This window comes from Chiloscyllium plagiosum, chromosome 11 (assembly GCF_004010195.1).
Source record: "Chiloscyllium plagiosum isolate BGI_BamShark_2017 chromosome 11, ASM401019v2, whole genome shotgun sequence".
Taxonomy (NCBI): Eukaryota; Metazoa; Chordata; class Chondrichthyes; order Orectolobiformes; family Hemiscylliidae; genus Chiloscyllium; species Chiloscyllium plagiosum.
The window spans coordinates 42,992,948-43,014,650 of record NC_057720.1 but is presented as its reverse complement, the minus strand read 5'-3'; the positions used below and the strand labels follow the sequence as shown (position 1 = coordinate 43,014,650).

At 43.1% G+C, this 21,703-nt stretch overlaps 1 protein-coding gene across 1 annotated transcript in view; it reads left to right on the top strand.

Moving 5' to 3' along the window:
• The window catches only part of LOC122554345, a 97,452-nt gene that overhangs the window by 32,710 nt on the left and 43,039 nt on the right, over positions 1-21,703 (top strand). Inside the window, exon 3 of the mRNA XM_043699219.1 lies at positions 13,653-13,789. Coding sequence (XP_043555154.1) covers positions 13,653-13,789 — 137 coding nt within the window. The remainder of the gene's footprint in view (positions 1-13,652; positions 13,790-21,703) is intronic.

Below are 21,703 nucleotides of genomic sequence, written 5' to 3'. Positions count from 1 at the left end.
CGGCCCACTGCCTAGACCTGTTTATGACCAGTTTGGCCAGGCCCAGGAGCAGAACCACGAGGAGGTGTTCAGACCTGCCCTCCCCCTTCCGTACCAGGTGCCCAAAGATCAGGAGTGTGGGACTGAAGTGCAACCAAAAACAGAGGAGAAGGTTTTTTTTTTTAGAAAATCAAAAGGGAGTTCAAGCACCCACACCCAATATATACATGGTCCACAGACTCCACAGAACAAGCAGTTGAGCTGAGAGTCTGTGAACCACCGCAATCTGCAGTTGCAGGGGACCGCCGCGTGCAACACCCTCCACCCCAGATCCCTGAGAGAAAGGGGGAGGACCCCTGCATAGAGAGCCCTCCACTGGGAATCTCCACCACCCGGTGGCAAATGGGCATGCCAAGGCATATCCAGGCGGTGGATGAGGGAAAGTAGGTGGACAGTGTGCAGCAGCAGTTGATACAGGGCCCGCCTTTTTATGTCCCGAAAAGGGGCAAAACTAAAACTCTGGAGGTGGCTCAGGTTGTGAGCCACAGGCTTCCATGGGAAGTACGGGACCTTGGGGCCAATGTGAAATTCAGTCCGGACAGGGGTAAGCACAGACTGGATTCCTGAGCATCCTCCAACGGTGCACTGTGTTGGGTCCAAACACCGCCATTTTGAGGCGTCAAATGGTAGTGGCCACAAACTGGATGTTACCCACTGCCCTGCTCGCCGATATCCTGCGGCAGCGCCCAGCCCAGGCCGCTGCCACCCAGCACGTCTCCAACCCTGGTCACCCTCGCCACCACAGCCCGCCCCTCCAACAGTCATCGAACCCACGAGTACAGTGGTGCGGATTCTTGAGCAATGGCTCCTTTACGACAGCCGCTACTCCTGCCAGAGGGTAGGCGTGACGTGATTCAACCATGTTCCAGACAGTGATCAGTTCCTGGTAAAAGACGAGCAATGTCCTGAGGGTGACCTCCAAACCATCACGGTCGATGAACAGTAACTGCATGTCGTAATGAGGTTACGCACCAGGCAGAAAAAAATGTCGCGTGGGCACACCACCTCGGAGGAGGCTCAATGTAAAGGTATCGCTGCAAGGTCTGAAGGCGGAAAGTCGCCACCTGGGTGCAATCGCACATCAGCGACTGACTGTCCTCCTCAATAGGAAGACTCAGGACCTGCGCAGCGACAGTGTGTCTTTTTGTCCCAGAAGAAGTGAACCAGCGTTCTCTGGATGTCAGCCACAAAACCAGGAGGAGGGACCAAAGAGACCAACCGGTGTCACAGCATTGCGGACACCACGGGCCCAATCAATTACGTAAGACATCAATTTTTTTTTCTCAGAGCCAGCTCTGAGTGGACAGAACCTCTGACACTCCTCTTAATTTTAAAAAAAATTTTTAATATTCTTTTCTTTTTAACCCCCACACTACCGCCTAACTGTGGTAGTGCTTATCTTTTTCCCCCAACACCCATGGTGTGTGTGTGCAGGTGTGAGACACAGTGAAAGACACAAGGTGCACAAATCTTTATTCAGTTTCCACCACCAGGAAGAAAGGAAACACCCGAGTGGCCAGAGACAAGCAGTGCCCTTCACATCAAAGGGCAATGCTGTGTGATCAAACAGTGAAGGGGAGGGCTGGGATTAAATTAAAATAGAGTTGGAGGGTGAAATAATGCACTCCACTCCCTGCGACGCCCACCTCTCCCTGAACAACTCCAGGGTGTCGGTGGACACCGCGTGCTCCTTCTCCAGAGACACCTGGGCGGAAGAGGGGCAGGCAGTCGGCCCTAACGACCCCCTCCACAGCCCGCTGCCTGGACCTGTTGATGGCCAGTTTGGCCAGGCCCAGAAGCAGACCCACGAGGAGGTCTTCAGACTTGCCCTCCCTCCTCCGTACCGGGTGCCCAAAGATCAGGAGCGTGGGACTGAAGTGCAACCAAAAGCAGAGGAGGAGGTTTTTGAGAAAATCAAAAAGGGAGTGCAAACTCCCACACCCAATACACACACAGTCCATGAACTCCACAGCACCACAGAACAAGCATTTGGGCTGGGAGTCCATGAACCACCGCAATCTGCGGTTGCAGGGCACCGCTGCATGCAGCACCCTCCACCCCAGATCCCTGAGAGAAAGGGGGAGGACTCCCACGTAGAGAGCCTTCCACTGAGGATCCCCACTGCCCGGTGGCAGATGGGCACGCCAAGGCGTGTCCGGACCGTGGATGAGGGAGAAGAGGTGGACGGTGTGCAGCAGCAGTCGATACAGGACCCACCTTTTTATGTCCTTAAAAGGGACAAAATTAAAATTCCGGAGGCGGCCCAGGTTGTGGGGCACAGGTTCCCGCGGGAAGTACTGGACCTTGGGGCCAATGTGAAATTCCGTCCGGGCAGGGGTGAGCGCGGATGAGATTCCACCGCACACCTGAGCATCCTCCAACTGGTGCACTACGTCGGGTCCGAGCACCACCGTTTTAAGGCATCTGATGGCGGTGGCCACGTACTGGATGTCTACCGCTGCCCTGCTCGCTATGTCCTGTGGCAGCGTCCAGCCCAGGCCCCCGGCACCCAGCACGTCCCCGACCCTGGTCACGCTCGCCGCCACGGCCCTCCCCTCTGAGTACGGAGGTGCGGATTCCTGAGCAACGACTCCCTGACAACAGCTGCTACTCCTGCCGGAGGGTAGGCGCGGCACGATTTGACCATGTTACAAACAGTGATCAGTTCCTGGTAAAAGACAAGCAGTGTCCTGAGGGTGACCTCCAAACCATCACGGTCGACAAACAGTAACTGCGTGTCGTAGTGAGGTTACGCATCAGGCAGAAAAAAATATGTCGCGAGGGTGCACCACCTAAGAGGAGGCTCAACGTAAAGGTATTGCTGCAAGGTCTGAAGGCGGTAAGTCGCCACCTGGGTGCAAACGCACATCAGCGACTGACTGCCCTCCTCAATAGGAAGATTCAGGACCTGCGCAGCGACAGTGTGTCTTTTTGTCCCAGAAGAAGTGAACCAGCGTTCTCTGGATGTCAGCGACAAAACCAGGAGGAGGGACCAAAGAGACCAACCGGTACCACAGCATGGCGGCCACCATGGGCCCAATCAATTACATAAGACACCAACAAGCTTAATTGATCATTTTTGATATCTGGGAGGCCCATCCTCCCAGTCTGGAAGCTAAATGCAATTCAGTCAATTTAATTGGGGTTGATTGCAAACCAGATAAAAGAATTTGAACCAGCCATTCAGTCTTCTAAATATTTACTTAGTAAGAAGTAGAGGAAGTATTTGCATAGGATACAACAGGCAGGGTAGAATGTTCATTTTAATGAGGGCTATTCAACCTAACCGAGAGATCAGAAGCAACTCCCATCTACGAAGGTCCTGCTTGATTCTGTCGAATAATTGGGCAAAATTGGCTTTAAATTGCCGATCAAAAACGGGAGTAATAAATATACCAAAGTAGAGAGAGCCCTCCTGCGACCATCTAAAGGGGAATCGAGATCCGCCCTCAGGACCATGCACTCTCGGGAGACCACCCGTAGGCATCGCCTCTGATTTTGCAAAATTGATGTTATAACTCGAAGTCACCAAATAAATTGATGCATTGTGTCAGGTGTGGTAGTGAGACTGTTGGGTTTGATCAGAAGACAAGAGCGTTATCTGCATACAATGCAATCTTATTTGACTTCATCCCCACGTCTGGAGCGGTTATATTGGGATCCCTACATATTGCCTCCACCAGCGGTTTGATCACCAATGTGAAAAGTGGTGGTGACAAGGGACAGCCCTGTTGACTGTCCCTACAAATATTAAAATGACTTGACTGTACACAATTGGTGAGGACCGTGGCAAGAGGATCACTACACAAAACCTCCACCTACCTGATGAAGGTCTCGCCCAGGCCAAACTGCTTTAAAGTATGAAAAAGATATGGCCACTCAACCCTGTCAAATGCCTTTTCCGTATCTAAGGAGATCACCAATCCCTTTACCGATCGATGTTGACATACTTGGATCATGCTAAGTAATCTCCTGACATTATCCATTGATCTATGACCTTTTATGAAGCCCGTCTGTCCTCCTTAATAATTGAGGGCAGTATAGTTTCTAGCCCCAATGCTAGATTGGATTGTAAAGTCGATATTCAGGAGTGAAATGGGCCAATATGAAGCACAGTCCTCTGGGACCTTCCCTTTTTTAAGAATGAGAGAAAAAGATGTTCACCCCTTTGAGATGGTGGGAGGAGGCCACGTCAATGTGAGTCATTAAACATACTAAGCTTCGGCCCTGACAACATATTTATAAATTCCTTATAGAATTCACTGGGGAGCCCATCAGGACCTGGCGCCTTTTCATTCTGGGGCTGCCTCACTGACTCCTGCACCTCTGCACTGACAACAGGCCTTGAGGAGACTCTTCTTCAGAAGTCACTCCTGGAAGGTCCAAATTCTTTTTAAAAAAGACTCCATCCTAACCTGCCCACGCTCTCAGCTTTCAGATTGGTATAGTTTTTAGAGTAAAATTTCCTAAATGCTGCATTATTCTTTTTAGGTTAAATTTCCAGTGTTCTCTGAATAAGCTAATGGCTTGTGGCAGGAGACTCCTTTTCCTAGCAAGGTACCCTAGGTACTTGTCCGGCTTACCCCCATGCTCAAACAACTTCTGACTTGCAAATGTAAGCTCCCTCTTGGCTGTAGGTGTGAGCATGGAGTTCAGCATTTACTGAAGCGCAGTTTAACCAGCAAGGGCCTGCCAAAGTATGCCTTTTCAGTTACTTTCAGACATGTCTCAAGCAAGTGTTGCTGCTCACCCATCTGCCGCTTCTTACTGACTGAATAGGAAACAACGAATTCCCAAGCATGGGCATTAGCTGTTTCCCAAAGAGTGAATGGACTTCAGGATGGGCCTGAACTCAGTCGAAAAGAATTCAATAAACTTGCTCTCCTTGAGGATGAAGGGGTCCAGTCACCAATGCACTTGAGCATACCACAGTATCCTTAATCTTAACAATTAAATATACTGAGGTGTGATCAGAAATAGTGATATTGCCAATTGTACATGACGCCACCAAGCCCAGTTGTGATGTGGGTATCAGAAAAAGTTCAATCCTGGAATGGCATTTATGTGAGTTCGAAAAGAACGTGAAGTCCGTGCCTGTAGGGTAAAGGTGCCTCCAAACATCTACCAACCCCAATTCAGTGCACAAATCCTTAATTGTTTAGTTTGCAAAGAAGATATTGGCGGGCCTTTGGACAATCTGTCTACCGTAGGGTCGACTAGACAACTGAAATCACCTCCTACGACAATATGTAAAGGTGTAAGGTTAATAAAGTGCGTCTGAAGAAGGGCTCATACCCGAAACGTCGATTCTCCTGCTCCTTGGATGCTGCCTGACCTGCTGCACTTTTCCAGCAACACATTTTCACCTCAATAAAGTGCATCTGTCAAGAATTTAAGTGGATGGGCTGGGGGAAGTAAACATTTAAAATCCCATATTCCTCCCCATGTATCAAAGCTTTAAGGATTGCAAATCTCCTGTGTGTGTCTTTAATACAGAGCTGAAACACATTTTCAGCTCTGATCTCCAGCATCTGCAGTCCTCATTTTCTCCTTTCTTTGTCTTTAATACACTCTCATAATTTAAATGGGAGATTCTTTCTAACTAAAATGGCCACCCCTCTCCTCATATTGAAAGATGAAAAATAAACCCGGTCATGCCCATTCTGTTGTAGCTTCAAATGCTCTGCATCATCCACGTGTGTTTCTTGTAATAAGGCAACATCCACCCTCTCCCTTTTTAAGGCTGGAAAGTACCTTCCTCTTGACAGGTTAATGGATGTAGGGTTGCTTGCTGAGCTGGAAGGTTCATTTCCTGATGTTTTGTCACCCTACTGGGTAAATCTGCAGTGGGCCTCAGGCGAAGCACTGTACATGATTCCTGCTTTCTATTTATATGTTTGGGTTTCTTTGAATGAGTAAGGCCATGATTCGGTTCTCTAGTTGTGGGGTTGGGTCTATCGCCACTTGTTGGTAAGTGTTGGTATCTGCAAGTAGTGCGTTCGCTTTTTCAATGTAGTCTCTTTGATTTAGAATGACTGTCAAGTGTCCTTTGTCTGCAGGTAGGATAACAATGTTTTTATTTTATTTTCATCTTTCCACTGCTTTCCTTTCTTGTGTATTGAGTGTGTTTCCTTCCTTTTTTCTGCTTAATGTTGGTGCGACTACCTGTTGGCTTGCTGGGTTTCTTCTGTGCATTGGTTGTCTTTTAGTGTTGTTTCTAATACTGCTAAGAAATCTTTCTTGTCCGCATCCTGGCAGTTGTAATTTAATCCTTTTACTAAGACGGCTTTTTAAGTGTATGTTAAGGGTGGTTCAGATTTTTTTTTATCCATTCTTCTGTGTTGTCAGTGTTGTTACTTTGTGTAAGTTTGTCTAGTTTCTTCTGCAGGTATAGTTTTTTCTAACCCAAAGAAACCCAAACATATAAATAGAAAGCAGGAATCATGTACAGTGCTTCGCCTGAGGCCTACTGAAGATGTTACCGAGTAGGGTGACAAAACCATCTAGAAATGAACCTTACAGCTCAGTGAGCAAACCTACATCCAGAACCTCAACCTGAGCTACAAATCTTCTCAAAACTCGCTAAGACTCCCCTTAATATTCCAGGTGCACCACTTAAGCACAACCTTCGCCATAACCCTCTATAACACCATTTAGACTCCAGGGAGGAAGAACCTGAACTACAGATCACCGAGCTTTAATGCAAAAGAATCCACAAATCCCAAAAACTACACAGACTAAAACAACTACAGCCAACAAATCTACAAAACTTACAAAAGCTATATATAGCAAAAACAAAAAAAATTATCAAAGGCACTGATTGGAGGAATTTATTCCCCATTCAAAGGGAGTACCTATACATCCTACAACCCTATTAACCATTCCTAGATTAGAGTGGTGCTGGAAAAGCACAGCAGTTCAGGCAGCTTCCGAGGAGCAGTAAAATTGACGTTTCGGGCAAAAGCCCTTCATCAGGAATATAGCTGTATTCCTGATGAAGGGCTTTTGCCCGAAACGTCGATTTTACTGCACCTCGGATGCTGCCAGAACTGCTGTGCTTTTCCAGCATCACTGTAATCTAGACTCTGGTTTCCAGCATCTGCAGTCGTTGTTTTTGCCTATAATCATTCCAACTGCCCTTTCAACTCCTACCAGCTAGGGTCACACCACATACACCAACCACCTGGTGGAGGACAAAAAAACACCAAGAGCAAGGTTAGTAGTATAGACAAGTCAACCAAAAATAAATGCCACCCCTTCCTTAACATAACTTAGAGATTAAAGATAAACACTCTATCCATCCTGGACATCATTTCACACAATGTATTCCCAGAAAGGAGACTCAACCAAGTCCCTTTTCAAGAACAAACCCGAACAGCTCTGTCCTCTACACCTGTTCGGCCGTTTCACTTGAGTCAACGTGTCCACAAAGTTCTTTGCTTTCTCTGGTGAGTCGAGCAAATGTTTGGATCCATTATGATTGATCCAGAGCACCACTGCATATCCTAGAGAATACTGGATCCCAAACGCTCTCAATCTCCTCTTGACGCCATTGTAGGACTGCCTTTTCCAGACCACTGCCGCAGAGAAGTTTTGAAAAAACATGATCCTGAAGGTGCCACATATCAAAGCCCTCAGGTCCCTCCCCTGGGCTCTGGAGGCTTCCATGACCCTCTGTTTGTCTTTATAATGATGGAACCTCACCAGGACAGGGCACTGATCTGCACCTGGCTTTCGTACTGCAATCCGGTGGGCTCTTTCAATTGATATCCTTCCCTTCTCATCCCCCAAACCAAGGAGTTCTGTTACTCACTGCAGGATTCTGTGCCTCTGACCTGCTCTTGTATGCATGGTATTTATATGGTTGGTCCAGTTTAGTTTCTGATTAATGGTCGCCCATGGGATCTTGATTCTGGGGGGATTTCGTGATGGTGATACCATTGAATGAAAGGTGGAGATGTTTAGATGATCTGTTGTTGGAAATGATCATTGGCTGGCACTTGTGACACGAATGTTACTTGGCATTTGTCAACACAAGCTTGGATATTGTCCAGATCTTGCTGTATTTGGGCATGGACTGCTTCAGTATCTGAACAATTACAAATTGTACTGAACATTATGCAATGAAAGGCAAACCTTATGACTTCTCATCTAATTTTGGAAGGAAGGTCTCTGATGAAGCAGCTAAGATAGTTAGCATGAAGACATTATTCTGGAAAAATGTTTGCAATGTGTCCTGGAGCTGAGCTGGCTGAGATTTAATAACCATAAGCATCTTGCTTTGTGCTAGGTATGACTTCTCATCAGTGGACAAGCTCCCTCCAATTCTCATTTAGTTTTGGTTTGGTGGGTGGCATGGTGGCTCAGTGGTTAGCACTGCTGCCTTACAGCGCCAGGGACCCAGGTTCAACTCCCACCTCGGGCGACTGTCTGTATGGAGTTTGCACATTCTCCCCATGTCTGCTTGGGTTTCCTCCCACAGTCCAAAGATGTGCAGGTCAGGTGAATTGGCCATGCTAAATTGCCCATAGTGTAACGTGCGTTAGTCAGGGGGAATGGGTCTGGGTGGGTTACTCTTCAGAGGGTTGGTGTGGACTTGTTGGGCTGATGGGCCTGTTTCCATACTGTAAATAATTTAATCTATCTCCCCTCTTGATTCTGTGAAAGCATGGTGCTTATGGAGCTAACCACGTGACAATGTTTGCCAGGTTGTTTCAAGGATTTGCTCAGAACATGTTTTGTTTTGCAGCATTATAAGACATACAGCAGATATGAGGCCATGTGGCCCATTGAGTCTGCTCCACCATTCAGTCATGACTGATAAGTTTCTCAACCCCATTCTCCTGCTCTCACCCTGTAACTCTTGATCCCCTTGACAATCAAAAGCCTATCCATCTCTGTCTTAAATATCCTCCATGACTTGGCTTCCACAGCTTTCTGTGTCAATGAATTCCATCGATTCACCACTCTCTGGCTGAAGTTTCTCCTTATCTCCGTTCTGAAAGGTCTCTCCTTTATTCTCAGGCTGTCCTAGTCTCTCCTATCAGTAGAAACATCTTCCCGATGTCCAGTCTGTCCAGGCCATTCAGTATTCTGTAAGTTTCAATTCGATCCCCCTTCATCCTTTAAACTTCATCAAGTATAGGCCCGAGTCCTCAAATGTTCCTCCTATGTTAAGCCTTTCATTCCTGGGATCATTCTAGTGAACCTCTTCTGGACCCACTCCAGAGCCAGTACATCCTTCCTGAGGTATGGGCCCAAAATTGCTCACAATACTGCAGTATCTCTGACAAGCTGCCCAGTGCATCAAAGATTACCCCTTGAAATTTCCGACAAAGCTAGTATGTATCCTTTACACCTGAGTGAAGAGGCTGTTCTTCTGCCCCAGCTTATAAGAATTCGTGCTCAATAGATATCACCTACAAACCCTTCTTCTGACCTAGTCTTTGAAGTCTTTTGAATATCAGATGAGGAGACAATTCATTGTTTGCAATACTGTTGTCTTATCCCCACTGACTGTGAGTTATTGGCTTTCTGAATAACTGAAATAGAAGAGTCGAGAGAGAGCTTGGAAAGCATAAATATAGAAATCAGAGCTGAAAGCACTTTTAACTCAGGGTAGGTAAATTGACAGAACAGTCAGAAAACATGAAGAAATTTAGTTAAATAAAATCACTCCAGTCATCTCCTCCAGCACCCATGATATTTGCTCAGTCACTTGCTTTCTATCAAGAATATACTCTCAACACTTGATTCTCTCCTAGAATCTATGACTGTTTAACACACGACTGCAGAGATTAGATTTGATCCTCTGGTTGTAGGATCCCTTACCTCTGCCTGCCTTTCTACTGTTAGGCATGCAAATAATTTTTTGCAGCTTCACCAGGTTGGTCTGCCTGGTGCTGCTCCTGGCTTGCTCTTGTGCATACTGCATTCAAATAATGTTGATCCCCTGACTTGATGAATACGAGTGGGTGATAAGCCAAACCATGAGGTTGCATATTATGACTGAGCACCATTCCACTGCTGTTGGCTCACAGAACTTCATTAATACTCCAGTTTGAGTCACTAGATCTGTTCGAAATCTGACTTGCTTGTTGCCACATAACACGATGGAGCATATCCTCAATAGGAAGTTGGGATTTGGTCTCCACGAGGACTATTTGGTAATCACTCCTACCTATGCTGTTATAGATAGTGCAAGCATATAGAGTAGATTGGTGAGGGTATGGTCAAATAGGTTTTTTATTGGTTCCCTCAGCATGCAGACCCATTCTGGCAGGTGTGTCTTTCAGGACTCAGCCAGCTTGTGTTTCCTTGCCCGTGTTTGTCCTCATGCAATGATATTTCTTGGAGTTCGAAGTTCACATCCCCTTCCCAACTGAATACACTGTGCTGTCACTTCTGCTAATTGCTTCTTCCTGGTGAATTAGAATATACCCATGGATGATGATAGTGGTGCCTGGGATATAGTCATATTCTCAAAATCATACCTTAGAGACAATGTCAGGCTTTTGTATGATTAATCTGTGGGACAGCCTGCCCAATTTTATTACAAGTCCCCAGATATTGTAAGGAGGATTTGCATTCGATGCTAGGTGGTTAGCTTAGTTTCATTCCTCTTCCACTTTGTCATGCATTGATCCAAGCAAGTGATTGCAGGCCATTTCAGGGGACAGCGAGGTCATCTGCATTGCTATAGTTGTAAAAAGGCCACACCAGGTAAGGAGAGGTGTAGCAAGCCAAAGAGATTTCTGGAGAAAATCCCAAGTTTTGGAAGCAATATGTCTGGCCTTGCTACTGATGGATCACATTTTTCCGTTTTAGAAAATATTTAATTGATTCTTCTTTCATATTAAAAGTTGATTTAATGTAACTTTTATGAGCAGTTTTCCTTCAAATACAGTTCGCACTCTTCAAAGTGTTGAAAGCCATCAAACTGGGTTCCAATGATTCTGCTTTGCCATCTCCTTGCAAAATGTATAACTTGCAAAAGATAATGCATTACATCATGCATGATAACTGGATGCCCAAAATATACAAGAAATTTAATCGACTGACAGTTACGCAAATCTCACAACATAAAAGCAGAAAGTAGGCTGTGTCACATCATGGTTTTGTTCAGCAATTCAGATTAATACATAATTTTAAAAGAAACTTTAAAGTTGGTATATGGCCACTAAAGGATAAAAGTAAAGTAATCTAATTAACTTGCAGGTAATGTCAAAGGAATGGTGTGTATATTGAATAACTGCTTTCTTTAGCTTTTATTAAGTAATCTAACAAATTAGACCCTTTTTCTCGATAGTAAATTTAGAAACTATATTTATAGAGCTAGAGTATAAATGGAAAAAAATTATTGAAAAGCTAGTGAAACCAAAACCGAATGCATGCTCCAGGATACTACAGAAGTATAGATGCACCAGTTTCTATGTACAAAGTTGCACAGAAGGGGGATAAACAGCTAATGTTGTTCATATCTATAAAAAGAGAATAAAATAGGGATGGCACGGTGGCTCAATTGTTATCACTGTTGCCTCACAGCACCAGGGACCTGGGTTCAATTCTGGTCTCGGCGACTATCTGTGTGGAGTCTGTACGTTCTCTCCGTGTTTGTATGAGTTTCCTCTGGGTGCTCTGGTTTCCTCCCACAATCCAATGATGTGCAGGTGAGATGAATTGGCCATGCTAGGTTGCCCATTGTTTTCAGGCATGTGTAGGTTTTCGCATTAGTCTGAGGTAAATGTAGAGTAGTAGGGGAATGAGTCTAGTTGGGTTACTCTTCAGAGGGTCGGTGTGGACTTGGGCCGAAGGGCCTGTTTCTACACTGTAGGGATTCTATGATAACCCTGGAGCTATAGATCAAATTGTTTTAATTTTGTTGATTGGAAAGGTACTGGAATCTTACTAAAAGTGATAAAAGTATTTTGAGATTGAAAATGTAATTTAGTGAACTTTAAAAGGTTCAGTCATGCTTCACCAAACAGAGGACTTTTTGAAAGGGAAACAGAAGATGGATAAGACCTATGCAGCAGATATCATCATGTGCTTGGCTTTTGAAAAAGGCATTATAAAGGTATCATTGTAGGTTTATGACAATGGTTAGGGCATATGGAATCAGAAGATAAAAAGCGAAGTAAATGGTATGTTGTTTAAAATGAAGAAGAATGTTTTCTGACGATTGGTGACTATGCATGTTCACCCTCAATTCATTGATGCATGCAATATCTAGCAAATTTTTGAAAAATTGAGAAGTTCTACATTGTTTAACACATTATTTTTCTTAACCAATATGCTGTTTCATTAAAATTTTGTCATTAATTGGTATTTGTCACTCTTTGTTCAACTTTATTTGAGAGATATCACTGTTAATGCACATGCTCTTTGGTGTAAGCCAAATGCAGACAGTAAAGAAAATTGAGACTGGGGCAAAGGGTACATTTGATAAAAGTAGAATGCAATGTTCCAAGCAGATCAATGTTGAGATCACTACTGTTTGTAATTTAAATTACATGATTTGGACAGTGAAATAAGCGATAAAGATGGCAGATAATACTGAGGGTATTGCAAACCCCGAGGGATTTCTCCCAAGAAAGCATTAGAAAACTTGGAGACTTAAGCAATGAAGTAGCAAAATGAACTTTAGCCTTGATAAAAATGAGATGATGTAGGAAAGGCTGGAAACTGCATAAATTAGCAAACTAAATAGCATATGGTTCTGGAAATGTCGGTGAACAGATCATTAAAAGCAACATCACAGGCTGGAAAGCAACAGATCACCAGGGTTATTCAAAAGTACTGAAGTTATCTTTAAATTTAAGTCAGGCACTATTTACATTGCACTTGAGTACCTCACACAGGTCTGGCTCATACTATTAAAATAATATCAAAACACAGGATCAAGTGCAAAATCTATTTTCAAGAATGATACAAAAACTGAGAAAAAACAGCTATTGGGAAAAATTGAGCTTTGTTGGGACTGATTCTATTAGAAAAGAGAGAATTAGCGGAGATGTGTTGGAGTTCCTTACAATTCTGAATGTATTAGATATTATGCCTGTGCAAATGCCTCCAGTTGTGTGGTGAAACCAAAATTGCAGGATGTAAGTATACTAAAGTTATAAATAAACCTAGTACAAAATTAAGGAGGAACTTATTTACCAGAGTGTGGTGAGAATGTAGAACTGGTTGCTAATAGGAAGTTGTTGAACTAAGTTGTTTCGAGGCTTTCAAGAACGAAGTTAGATGTACACCGAGCAAAGAGATGCTGCAAGGCTGAGGTAAGGTCTTTGGAATAGGAGACAACTTGAGAAATATAACCATCATACAATGGGGTGAATAATCTGTACTCTACGCAATTTCACATCTAATAACGAAGAGAGAACAAATTTCCTCATGTTTGCAAGTATGTTGAAAAATTGTATATATTTTGTATAATTGATAGTTATACGGGACTTTGTGTACTATGGGACTTAGTTTTAATTGCTCTAATTTCTTTCATACTGCTTAGAGATAAGGAGGGTGGATGTTAAGCCTTCAAGGGGAGTGTAATAAAGTTGGAACACAAAGGAAAGAATGTAACTATAATTAGCATTATTTTTCCTAATTCATAGGGATAAACTATGGTGCAATATGCCTGGAACTCCTTATAATTATATTGAAGTCATTCTACAAAAACTTGATGGCACAAGAAAATTTATTAAGACTGTTAATATTGAACCACTTGAGTATCGAGGATTTGATGCTGCAGGTAGGATACTGAGAGTTTGCAAGGTGTGATGTTAACACCTAAAAGTGCAAGCAACTATTTCAAAACCATCACTTATGTCTGCCGCAAACACATGAATCTAGAACTGCAATGCCAATTTTATTGTAGAATAATCTGACTTGAGTAGGGAAAGATATTTCGATCTGAATTTGATTCTGCTGAGTTTCTTTCCCTTCACTCATCCATTGTGATGTCACATTTAGAGGCATGAAATAGACATTTGCGCCATACTAGTCCATAACTACCATGGTGAGAAATGTACATAGTAGTAGTAGTAGTGGAGAGAGAGAGAGAGAGAGAGAGAATGAGATGTCAGAAAAATGGTGTCATTTGCACTAGTGAGTGGAAAAATGTGTTGACCTTCTTCCAACAGATTTGGACACTCTTCCAGATGGCAAAGATTATTTCAGTATGGGTGGCAATCTCAGACCAGGTTGGAGTGGTCTGGTCTCCACTACTTGCCCTGTGGAAGAAGAAATTCTACCATGTATACGGCTCCATCCAGCAGATGTTTGCAAGGCAGGATGCTGACTTGCCCCTGCCTACCATGTTTGAAGCAAATATCAGGAACCATGCAGGGCTGCTTCAGACTGACAGCACTTGCCTAGGTGCACGATGGCCTTTTAAAATATGGTGCCAGTGGCATCAGTCAGTTAATGTGACAAGTTCGGTAAGCATTGCAAGAAAACTCACTTGGCCTCACGGTGAGGATCATTCTAGCAAAGTTGATGTGACTTGCGTTTTGCCACAAAGAATGAATTTTCACTTTGGTTGGAAAGATATTTTTGGTTGCTTGTTGATAAATGGAGAGGTATGAATTGATTCTAAAGAAAATGGGAGCATATGAAAGACATACTATGTTGTTTGGGAGGAAAAGTAGCCTTTGTATATGGTTCTTATGTGGATCCAGTCTTGGAACTTAGTGAACCTTGCAATAATTTGGCCATCCTGGAAAGCCATGTGTATTGTTGGTGGTGCATTGCCTGGATTTCCTCCCCCTCCTCATTTATTTCATTTTCTTCCATCGCCTCCTTGTCATCTTCTACCTCATTCTCCTTTGAATTGCCTGAAGTTGTACATTCTGCAGCTTGGTTCTCCTGCAGATCTCATTATTCAGTACTGTTATGACCATTTCTGGAGACTGCTACGTTCTGAAGAGCACCTCCAGACATGTTCAGGCATCTGCAGCACATCTGACACGTCAATGACATGCTTGAGAAAGGGACACATCTCTTGGATTTCTGAGTAATGTCGTCAATCACATTTTAAAAGAGTATCCCTGATGTCCAAGATTTCAGCCAGTTAAACTAGTTTCAGAAGGTAAACTGCTGCAGATTGAAAGCATCATAGTAGCTGCCTGGGTCCAACTGATAGTGGGACTTGTTTCAGCAGACGAGCACTTGAAACAACACTGAGCCTGCTAAGAGATGAGTGTTTCAACATTGGAGAAACTTTATCCACTGCCATGTTAACCTAATGCCAGATGGCTGCCTGTGCATTGTATCTTTCTTCTAATTTTCTCTTTTTTTCTCTCTCTTTTTTCTCTCTCGCTCTCTCGCTCTCTCGCTCTCTCTCTCTCTCTCTCCCCTGTGCAGCTACACGCCTATGTATAACAGGTTATTGGTATTCTCAGCTGAAGCTGCTTGCAGTCACTTAGTCTTATAGCCAAGCCTATCAAAGCAACAGTACCTTTTAAAGCTTTTAAAGTAATTAGGAATGGGCAATAAATACAGGCCTTCCAAAGACACTTTAAAAACATTTCATTAGTACACATGCTAATCTGATAGGAGAAAGTGAGGACTGCAGATGCTGGAGATCAGAATCAAAAAGTATGGTGCTGGAAAAGCACAGCAGGCCAGGCAGCATCTGAGGAGTAGGAGAGTTGATGTTACAAGGATAATTTCTTCATCAGGAATTTGATGAACATTCCTGAAGAAGAGCTTATGCTCAAAATGTTGACTCCTGCTCTTCGCATGCTGCCTGACCGGCTGTGCTATTCCAGCACTACACTTTTTGACTGCTAATCTGATAGTCAGACCTCCAAGCTACTGAGGTGTGGGTGACATCTTCAAAATGTTGAAGGAATCTATATGGTTTAGCTTCTCAAGTCATTCCAAACAAACACTTTCCCACAAGAAATGAGCTGAGCATATTAAATATTTGTGATTTTTTTTTCACTTATGGTTTCAGCATTCTCAATTGCTACTGCATCCTTGCCTTGTTTCACTGGTTATTTTCAGAGAGTCCAAGAAACCCTTGGATCTGAAATTCAAGTTGAAAATTCATGTCATTCTAATTGCTCATTATGTCATAATGGCTCAATCTACCTTTTCTAAGTGGTTGCTTGCTCACAGACTAACACATGACAGTGTGGAAGACAGCAGGATAAAGCTGCTTTCCTGATAAGCTGCCAGTTATAATGAGCCACCCAGTCTCAAAGCTGTATGCACATACCCTTTACTATCCAGCTGCATAAGTCAGTGTTGTATAATAACGATTATAAAGCAACATTAAAAGTGGACATTTTGCTTGCTTTATATTGGTTTCAAGAACTTTTAAGAAAGTAGTTATTTACCCATTGAGGTAAATTAAGGGATTCTCCTAGCAATGTAATATAATGGCCTGCTGTAAGGAAGATCTCTATTTGCACAATTATCTTTGGTTGTGTTTATTAAGCCACAATACCAAAGGGAGCACTTTTCAAATGTTTATGTACACTTTCAGTGCCAGTTGCTTGTAATAAGATGGTTCAAGTTAGCCATTCTTCAGCCTGTTATTGCTCAAATACTAATTCTTGTATCTAGTCTACTTATCATTTATCAACTGCCTTCTCTGGAGAACAGGCTTCTGAAAATTCAATAAACTGTGATTATGAATAATCAGCACGGTTCATTAAGTGAAATTCCCAACATCCAATGGACACAGATTTGAGTTGATTATGTAATATTCATTTTAGGACACATTGCCTGGTAAAATACTATTTATAAGCAAAACAGTAATTTGAAAATATTTAAAGAGAAAATAGTTACCTATTGTGTGACCTGAGCCCATATTCCTTACCATTCACTACTAGCTGAGTTAAATATTTACACCATGAGTCTTCATACAAAGGAACTAATAAAATATAAACAGTTCATGTTTAAGGCTATGGTTATGTAAAGCAAGCTGTGAGTGCCTGAGCAATGTAATTTACAAGAATGGCATGTAAACAAACTCTGAAGTCCCAATTCTGAACTCTCACCACTGATTAATATGAAATTCTTCCTGTCGATGGCAAGGGTGACAATGTTCTTTATCTTGTTCTTTTTGTCCAAGCTGCCTAACCTCTACTTTAGCTGTAGGGTGATTCAGTTATTGAGCAATATTTAGTCTCTGATCTCAGTACAGAGTATTGATTAGTGGGTGCTGAAAAACCATCCCCATATCTCAATCCTGACACCCACCACCCCCTTCTCTGAGCTCCTTACAACACCCCTCCTAACATCACCCACCAACATTATGTCCCTCCTCTATCTGAAATTTCAAGTGGCTATGGTACTAGCAACAGCCACAGCATCTGGATAGGCTGGAAACTCTTGGTAGGTGCAACCTTGAGGACTTTAATTCCAGGGGAAAGTTAATTCCTTGCTTCTTCAGAGGCACAACACTTAAAGTCACTCATGGGATGTGTACTTCAGTGCATGGCCAGCATTTGTGGCCCATCCCTAGTTGCCCTTGAGAAGGTGGTTGTGAGCTGCTGCCTTGAACTGATGCAATCCACCTGCCATAGATATACCTACAATGCCATTCAGGAGGGAATTCCAGAATTTTGACTCTTATTCCTTCTTCTTTAGTGCCACTATTTTGAAGTTAGGATGGTGAGTGGTCAGTGATGTGCAATCAATGACTTAAAAGCCCTGATACATTAAAGCTGCTTTTAACAGTAGTGGAGAGGATATTTGGTGAACAAAACAGGAAGTCCAGTTTTTTTTTCTTTCTGTTGTTTTGCCATTTTGCTTTCAAGCATATTTCCTAACCAAAAGCCTGCCATAAAGAAACTTGATTATTGTTGCATTGAAGATGTAAGGAGAAGGGAGGGAACATGTACCTTGATTGTGAAGAGTAGTCACTAATCCCGACGTAAGAGGGAGTCATGGACTTTGAGGAAGCATTCATACTATCTTTTCCACAAGCAGTAAAAACACGTTTTTCACAAAGCTGTGCTTTCCCATTAGCTGCCATGGCTTAAGAAACCTAGTGAATCAGAATTAATTTGAAATCTAGATTTAATATAAGGTATAATCTCATTACCATCTTTAAATGGCCATCATTACTCTTGAGTGAACTGATCGTCAACCGTACTATCTCTCCTCATCCCATCCCTCATTTCAACTTTATTAAAAGAAAATGGGCATGTTGGAGTAAAGTAAAATTTTAAACATCCCACCCAAAACAAGAAGTCATTTTTTTGAGATAAAATTACACACATGCTTTGGATGATCTATGTTATGATTTCCTTTGCACTTAGCTTGAGTCCCAGGTTCCTATTTTCCCATATGTCCAGACTCCAAGGGCGGGTGTTTAGTGTTAGGAATGGAATTCAACAAATGCACAATTTCACATCAGTCTGCATGCTGTTTCCTCAACTCCTTTCTGTCTCGAAGTCATTTTCCATGAGATGGATTTAAGGGTGAAGTTATAGCGTAGCTACCAGCCTACATTCAGTGGGTAGCCAAGTGTCCCAATTAATGGTCTCTTAACCCCTGGGATTTCTGAGTGACCATGCAACAGTGAAGTTTACTAGCCAGCAACTGACACATACACAGATCTGGACAGGGTTTAGAAGCCCTATTTGTCTTGCTGAATCTAGCAGTAGACATAGGCTGCCCTTTGAGGAGGGGATCTGAAATAACTGCACAAAGGTCAGTATTCTGTCATCAAGTCACCCTTTATTTACATGTGCATAGTACACTGACTGTGACCAGCCAGCTCGGAGTCAGAATCTCCTGTTTATGTCTGTCAGCCACGGCTCCCCAATTGGCCCAGGTTCTCATAAAGGATCTCGTACTCAATAAGATCCATCTGATCCAATGACTACATACACGCCTCTCCCCAATCCAGTGATGTAGGCCTGTCTTGCTCTGGTCGCTTCTTCTCGGCTGTTTTAATCCAGATATGGTTTCTTGATTGGACTATTGCCCATCTCTTGTGTTCAGAGCATCTCGGGAGTTTCCTCCTCTTCTCGTGGTAATGGTATCGAGGCTGCATCCATCTGACTCTGAGGTTTCCTCAACTCAATACGGATGGGAAGAACTCACTGTTTCTGACAGGCTTTTCTGGCTGTTCTGAGGGGCCAGCTCTTTTGTGCCTGCTCCTTTTGCAAGGTAGCGGCTTTCAGGTGATCCACTTGCTTGTTCAGGACTGCCTCATCCATGCAAACTTTGTATGTCATGGCCCTCGCATTGACCTTGCCTCATACCTATGCAGGGCCATTTCCTTGGTTCCTGCACCAGACGTCTTCCCATGAAGTAAACTGTCTCTCTCACTTGGAGAAAGCATGTGGCTGGCATAGCCATTCTGGCTACCATACACACACATTGATTTGCACAACCCTGAATGAGATGCTGAGAGACCTTTTTTTAGCATTGGACAAGTAATGGAGTCCAGGGTTTACCCAGCCATTCCCACAAATGTGGGGGCACTGCTCACAGCAATTTTTGTCCTTGTTGGCATTCTGGGCACTGTCTCACCAATGCAACTATATCCAATCCTGAAAAGTATGTGGGTATTTAATTAGGGCTTCACTCAGCCAGCCGTTTTCTAATCAAAAAAGTTGAACCAATCAAGGTGAATCTTTCTCCACTAATTCATGAGCCTGAACCTCTTACTACAATCAATGACAAACATCAACTATTTCTCATAAGACCCCAAAACCAACATCATACGGTGTACATTCTCAATCTGACCAAGGCCTTGTGCAAACATAAGGGTTAGAATCCAGAGTGAATCTTGTTAAAAACTGATTCTGCATCCACTGATACAGCTGCGCCAGTATTGACCTCCCATGAAAACTGGGTGACCATTTAACCAGTCATTAATTTTAATTGGTTCTGATTTGGAGGTTTCCAAGCAATTTAGCTAATCCATCCCAAATGTGGTGGACTTTCCAGAGCGTGCACTCCCCTAGATACCGGCTATGAGTTCTCTTACTCAAGTCAGGCCTTATAGGACTCCTTTGCTGTCTCAAGTCCACATTCTGACAGCAACTGTAATGGCTAGTTGGCCCAGATCCTGAAGAACTTTTAAGCCATTTGGCCGAGGCTCGGCTTTGGTGTGGGGTTTTGATGTGGGCTAACCTAGGGTCCCTCTGCTCAGGATATGCCCTGCATGAGGCTCTGTGATTGCCTACTCTCAAGTGGTGTTCCCCAAGCTCAGTCAGACAGATGAGGGTGTCCACTTCCATTAGGATGCCCTGTGGCTCCCATGTTCCACTTGCCACATTTTCTAATGACAAAGCCAATTGTAGTGCCTATTCAACGTCCAATTGGGCTTCAGCTCGTAGGTGCATGGTAATGTCATTAATCCCACATACCAAACGATGTCTCAGCATTTATTCAGGATTAACCCAAAATCATCTGCCTCTGCCAGTTGTCCTTACCTTTTCAAAAATCCTAATACTGATTTCCCTAGTTCTTGAATAACAAATAAAACCAATAGCTTCTCAGAAGTAGACGAGCTTTGGAGTCGTAATATTCCTTAACCAAATCAGTCAACTCTTGGAAGACTTTAATGTCTGGTGCCTCTGGCAAAGTTAGACCCTAATAACCAAAAATGTTGCAGGTATGCAAGCAGTCAAAACCATTTCTCATTGCTTTTCATCTGCCCCAATGTCATTTGCCTGTAAATAAAATCACATTCTTTCCATACACTGGGCCCAGTCTTCATCGGCTGGATCGATCAAGTCAAGCTTCCCAAATAAAAGCATGATGCCAGAAATGCTTACCCAACTCAAAGACGACTTGTAAGCGAATGTTCTTCAGGTGTGTATTGTCAAGCTGAAAGCCCTCTGAATAGAACAAGAATTTTGAGAGCCCTCATGTCATCCTTAATTGTAGTCTCTTTGTCCTCTATCCATAGATTCACTGTTCAAGGGAAAATCTCATTGAATGATATTTTCCACAGAGTTAACATTGTGAATCACATTTGAGCTTGACTGTAGAGTTATAAAATATGCAGGGAAGTTCCTGCCCCAGATGTATTTTGTGTTTTTAATGCATCAGTGCTAAATATTTGACAGCAGTGTAGAAATATTTTCATCCATTAATATAAAAATTCTATAAAAGAATAGGCATTTGCACAAAATAGACAAATCATTATTTAACATTAATTCTTTTAAGTTGTTTCAAAATTCAAGCAGGAAATAATTTGCGAAGTTGTAGCACTATTGCTCTACTGATACTAGATGGCTGCTTTTCTGGGTACATATTCTTCAAGGGATAGTCAAGCACAATATACAATAAATGCAGTCTTTTATGGGAAGAGAATAGCACTGAGAATTCACAGTTGCCTTCATTCGCTTAAGAACAGATTTTGAGCACAGATACAGGGATTTGTTTTTCTAATTGGACGAGGGAGATCCAGTAGATGTAGTGTACCGGGACTTTTGGAAAGCTTTTGATAAAGTCCCACACAGGAGGATAGTGAGTAAAATTAGGGCGCATGGTATTGGGGGCAAAGTGCTAGATTGGATTGAAAATTGGTTGGCTAATAGGAAACAAAGGGTAGTGATAAACGGCTCCATTTCGGAATGGCAGGCAGTGACCAGTGGGGTACCGCAGGGATCCGTGCTGGGACCACAGCTTTTTACAATATATGTTAATGATATAGAAGATGGTACCAGCAATAACATTAGCAAAT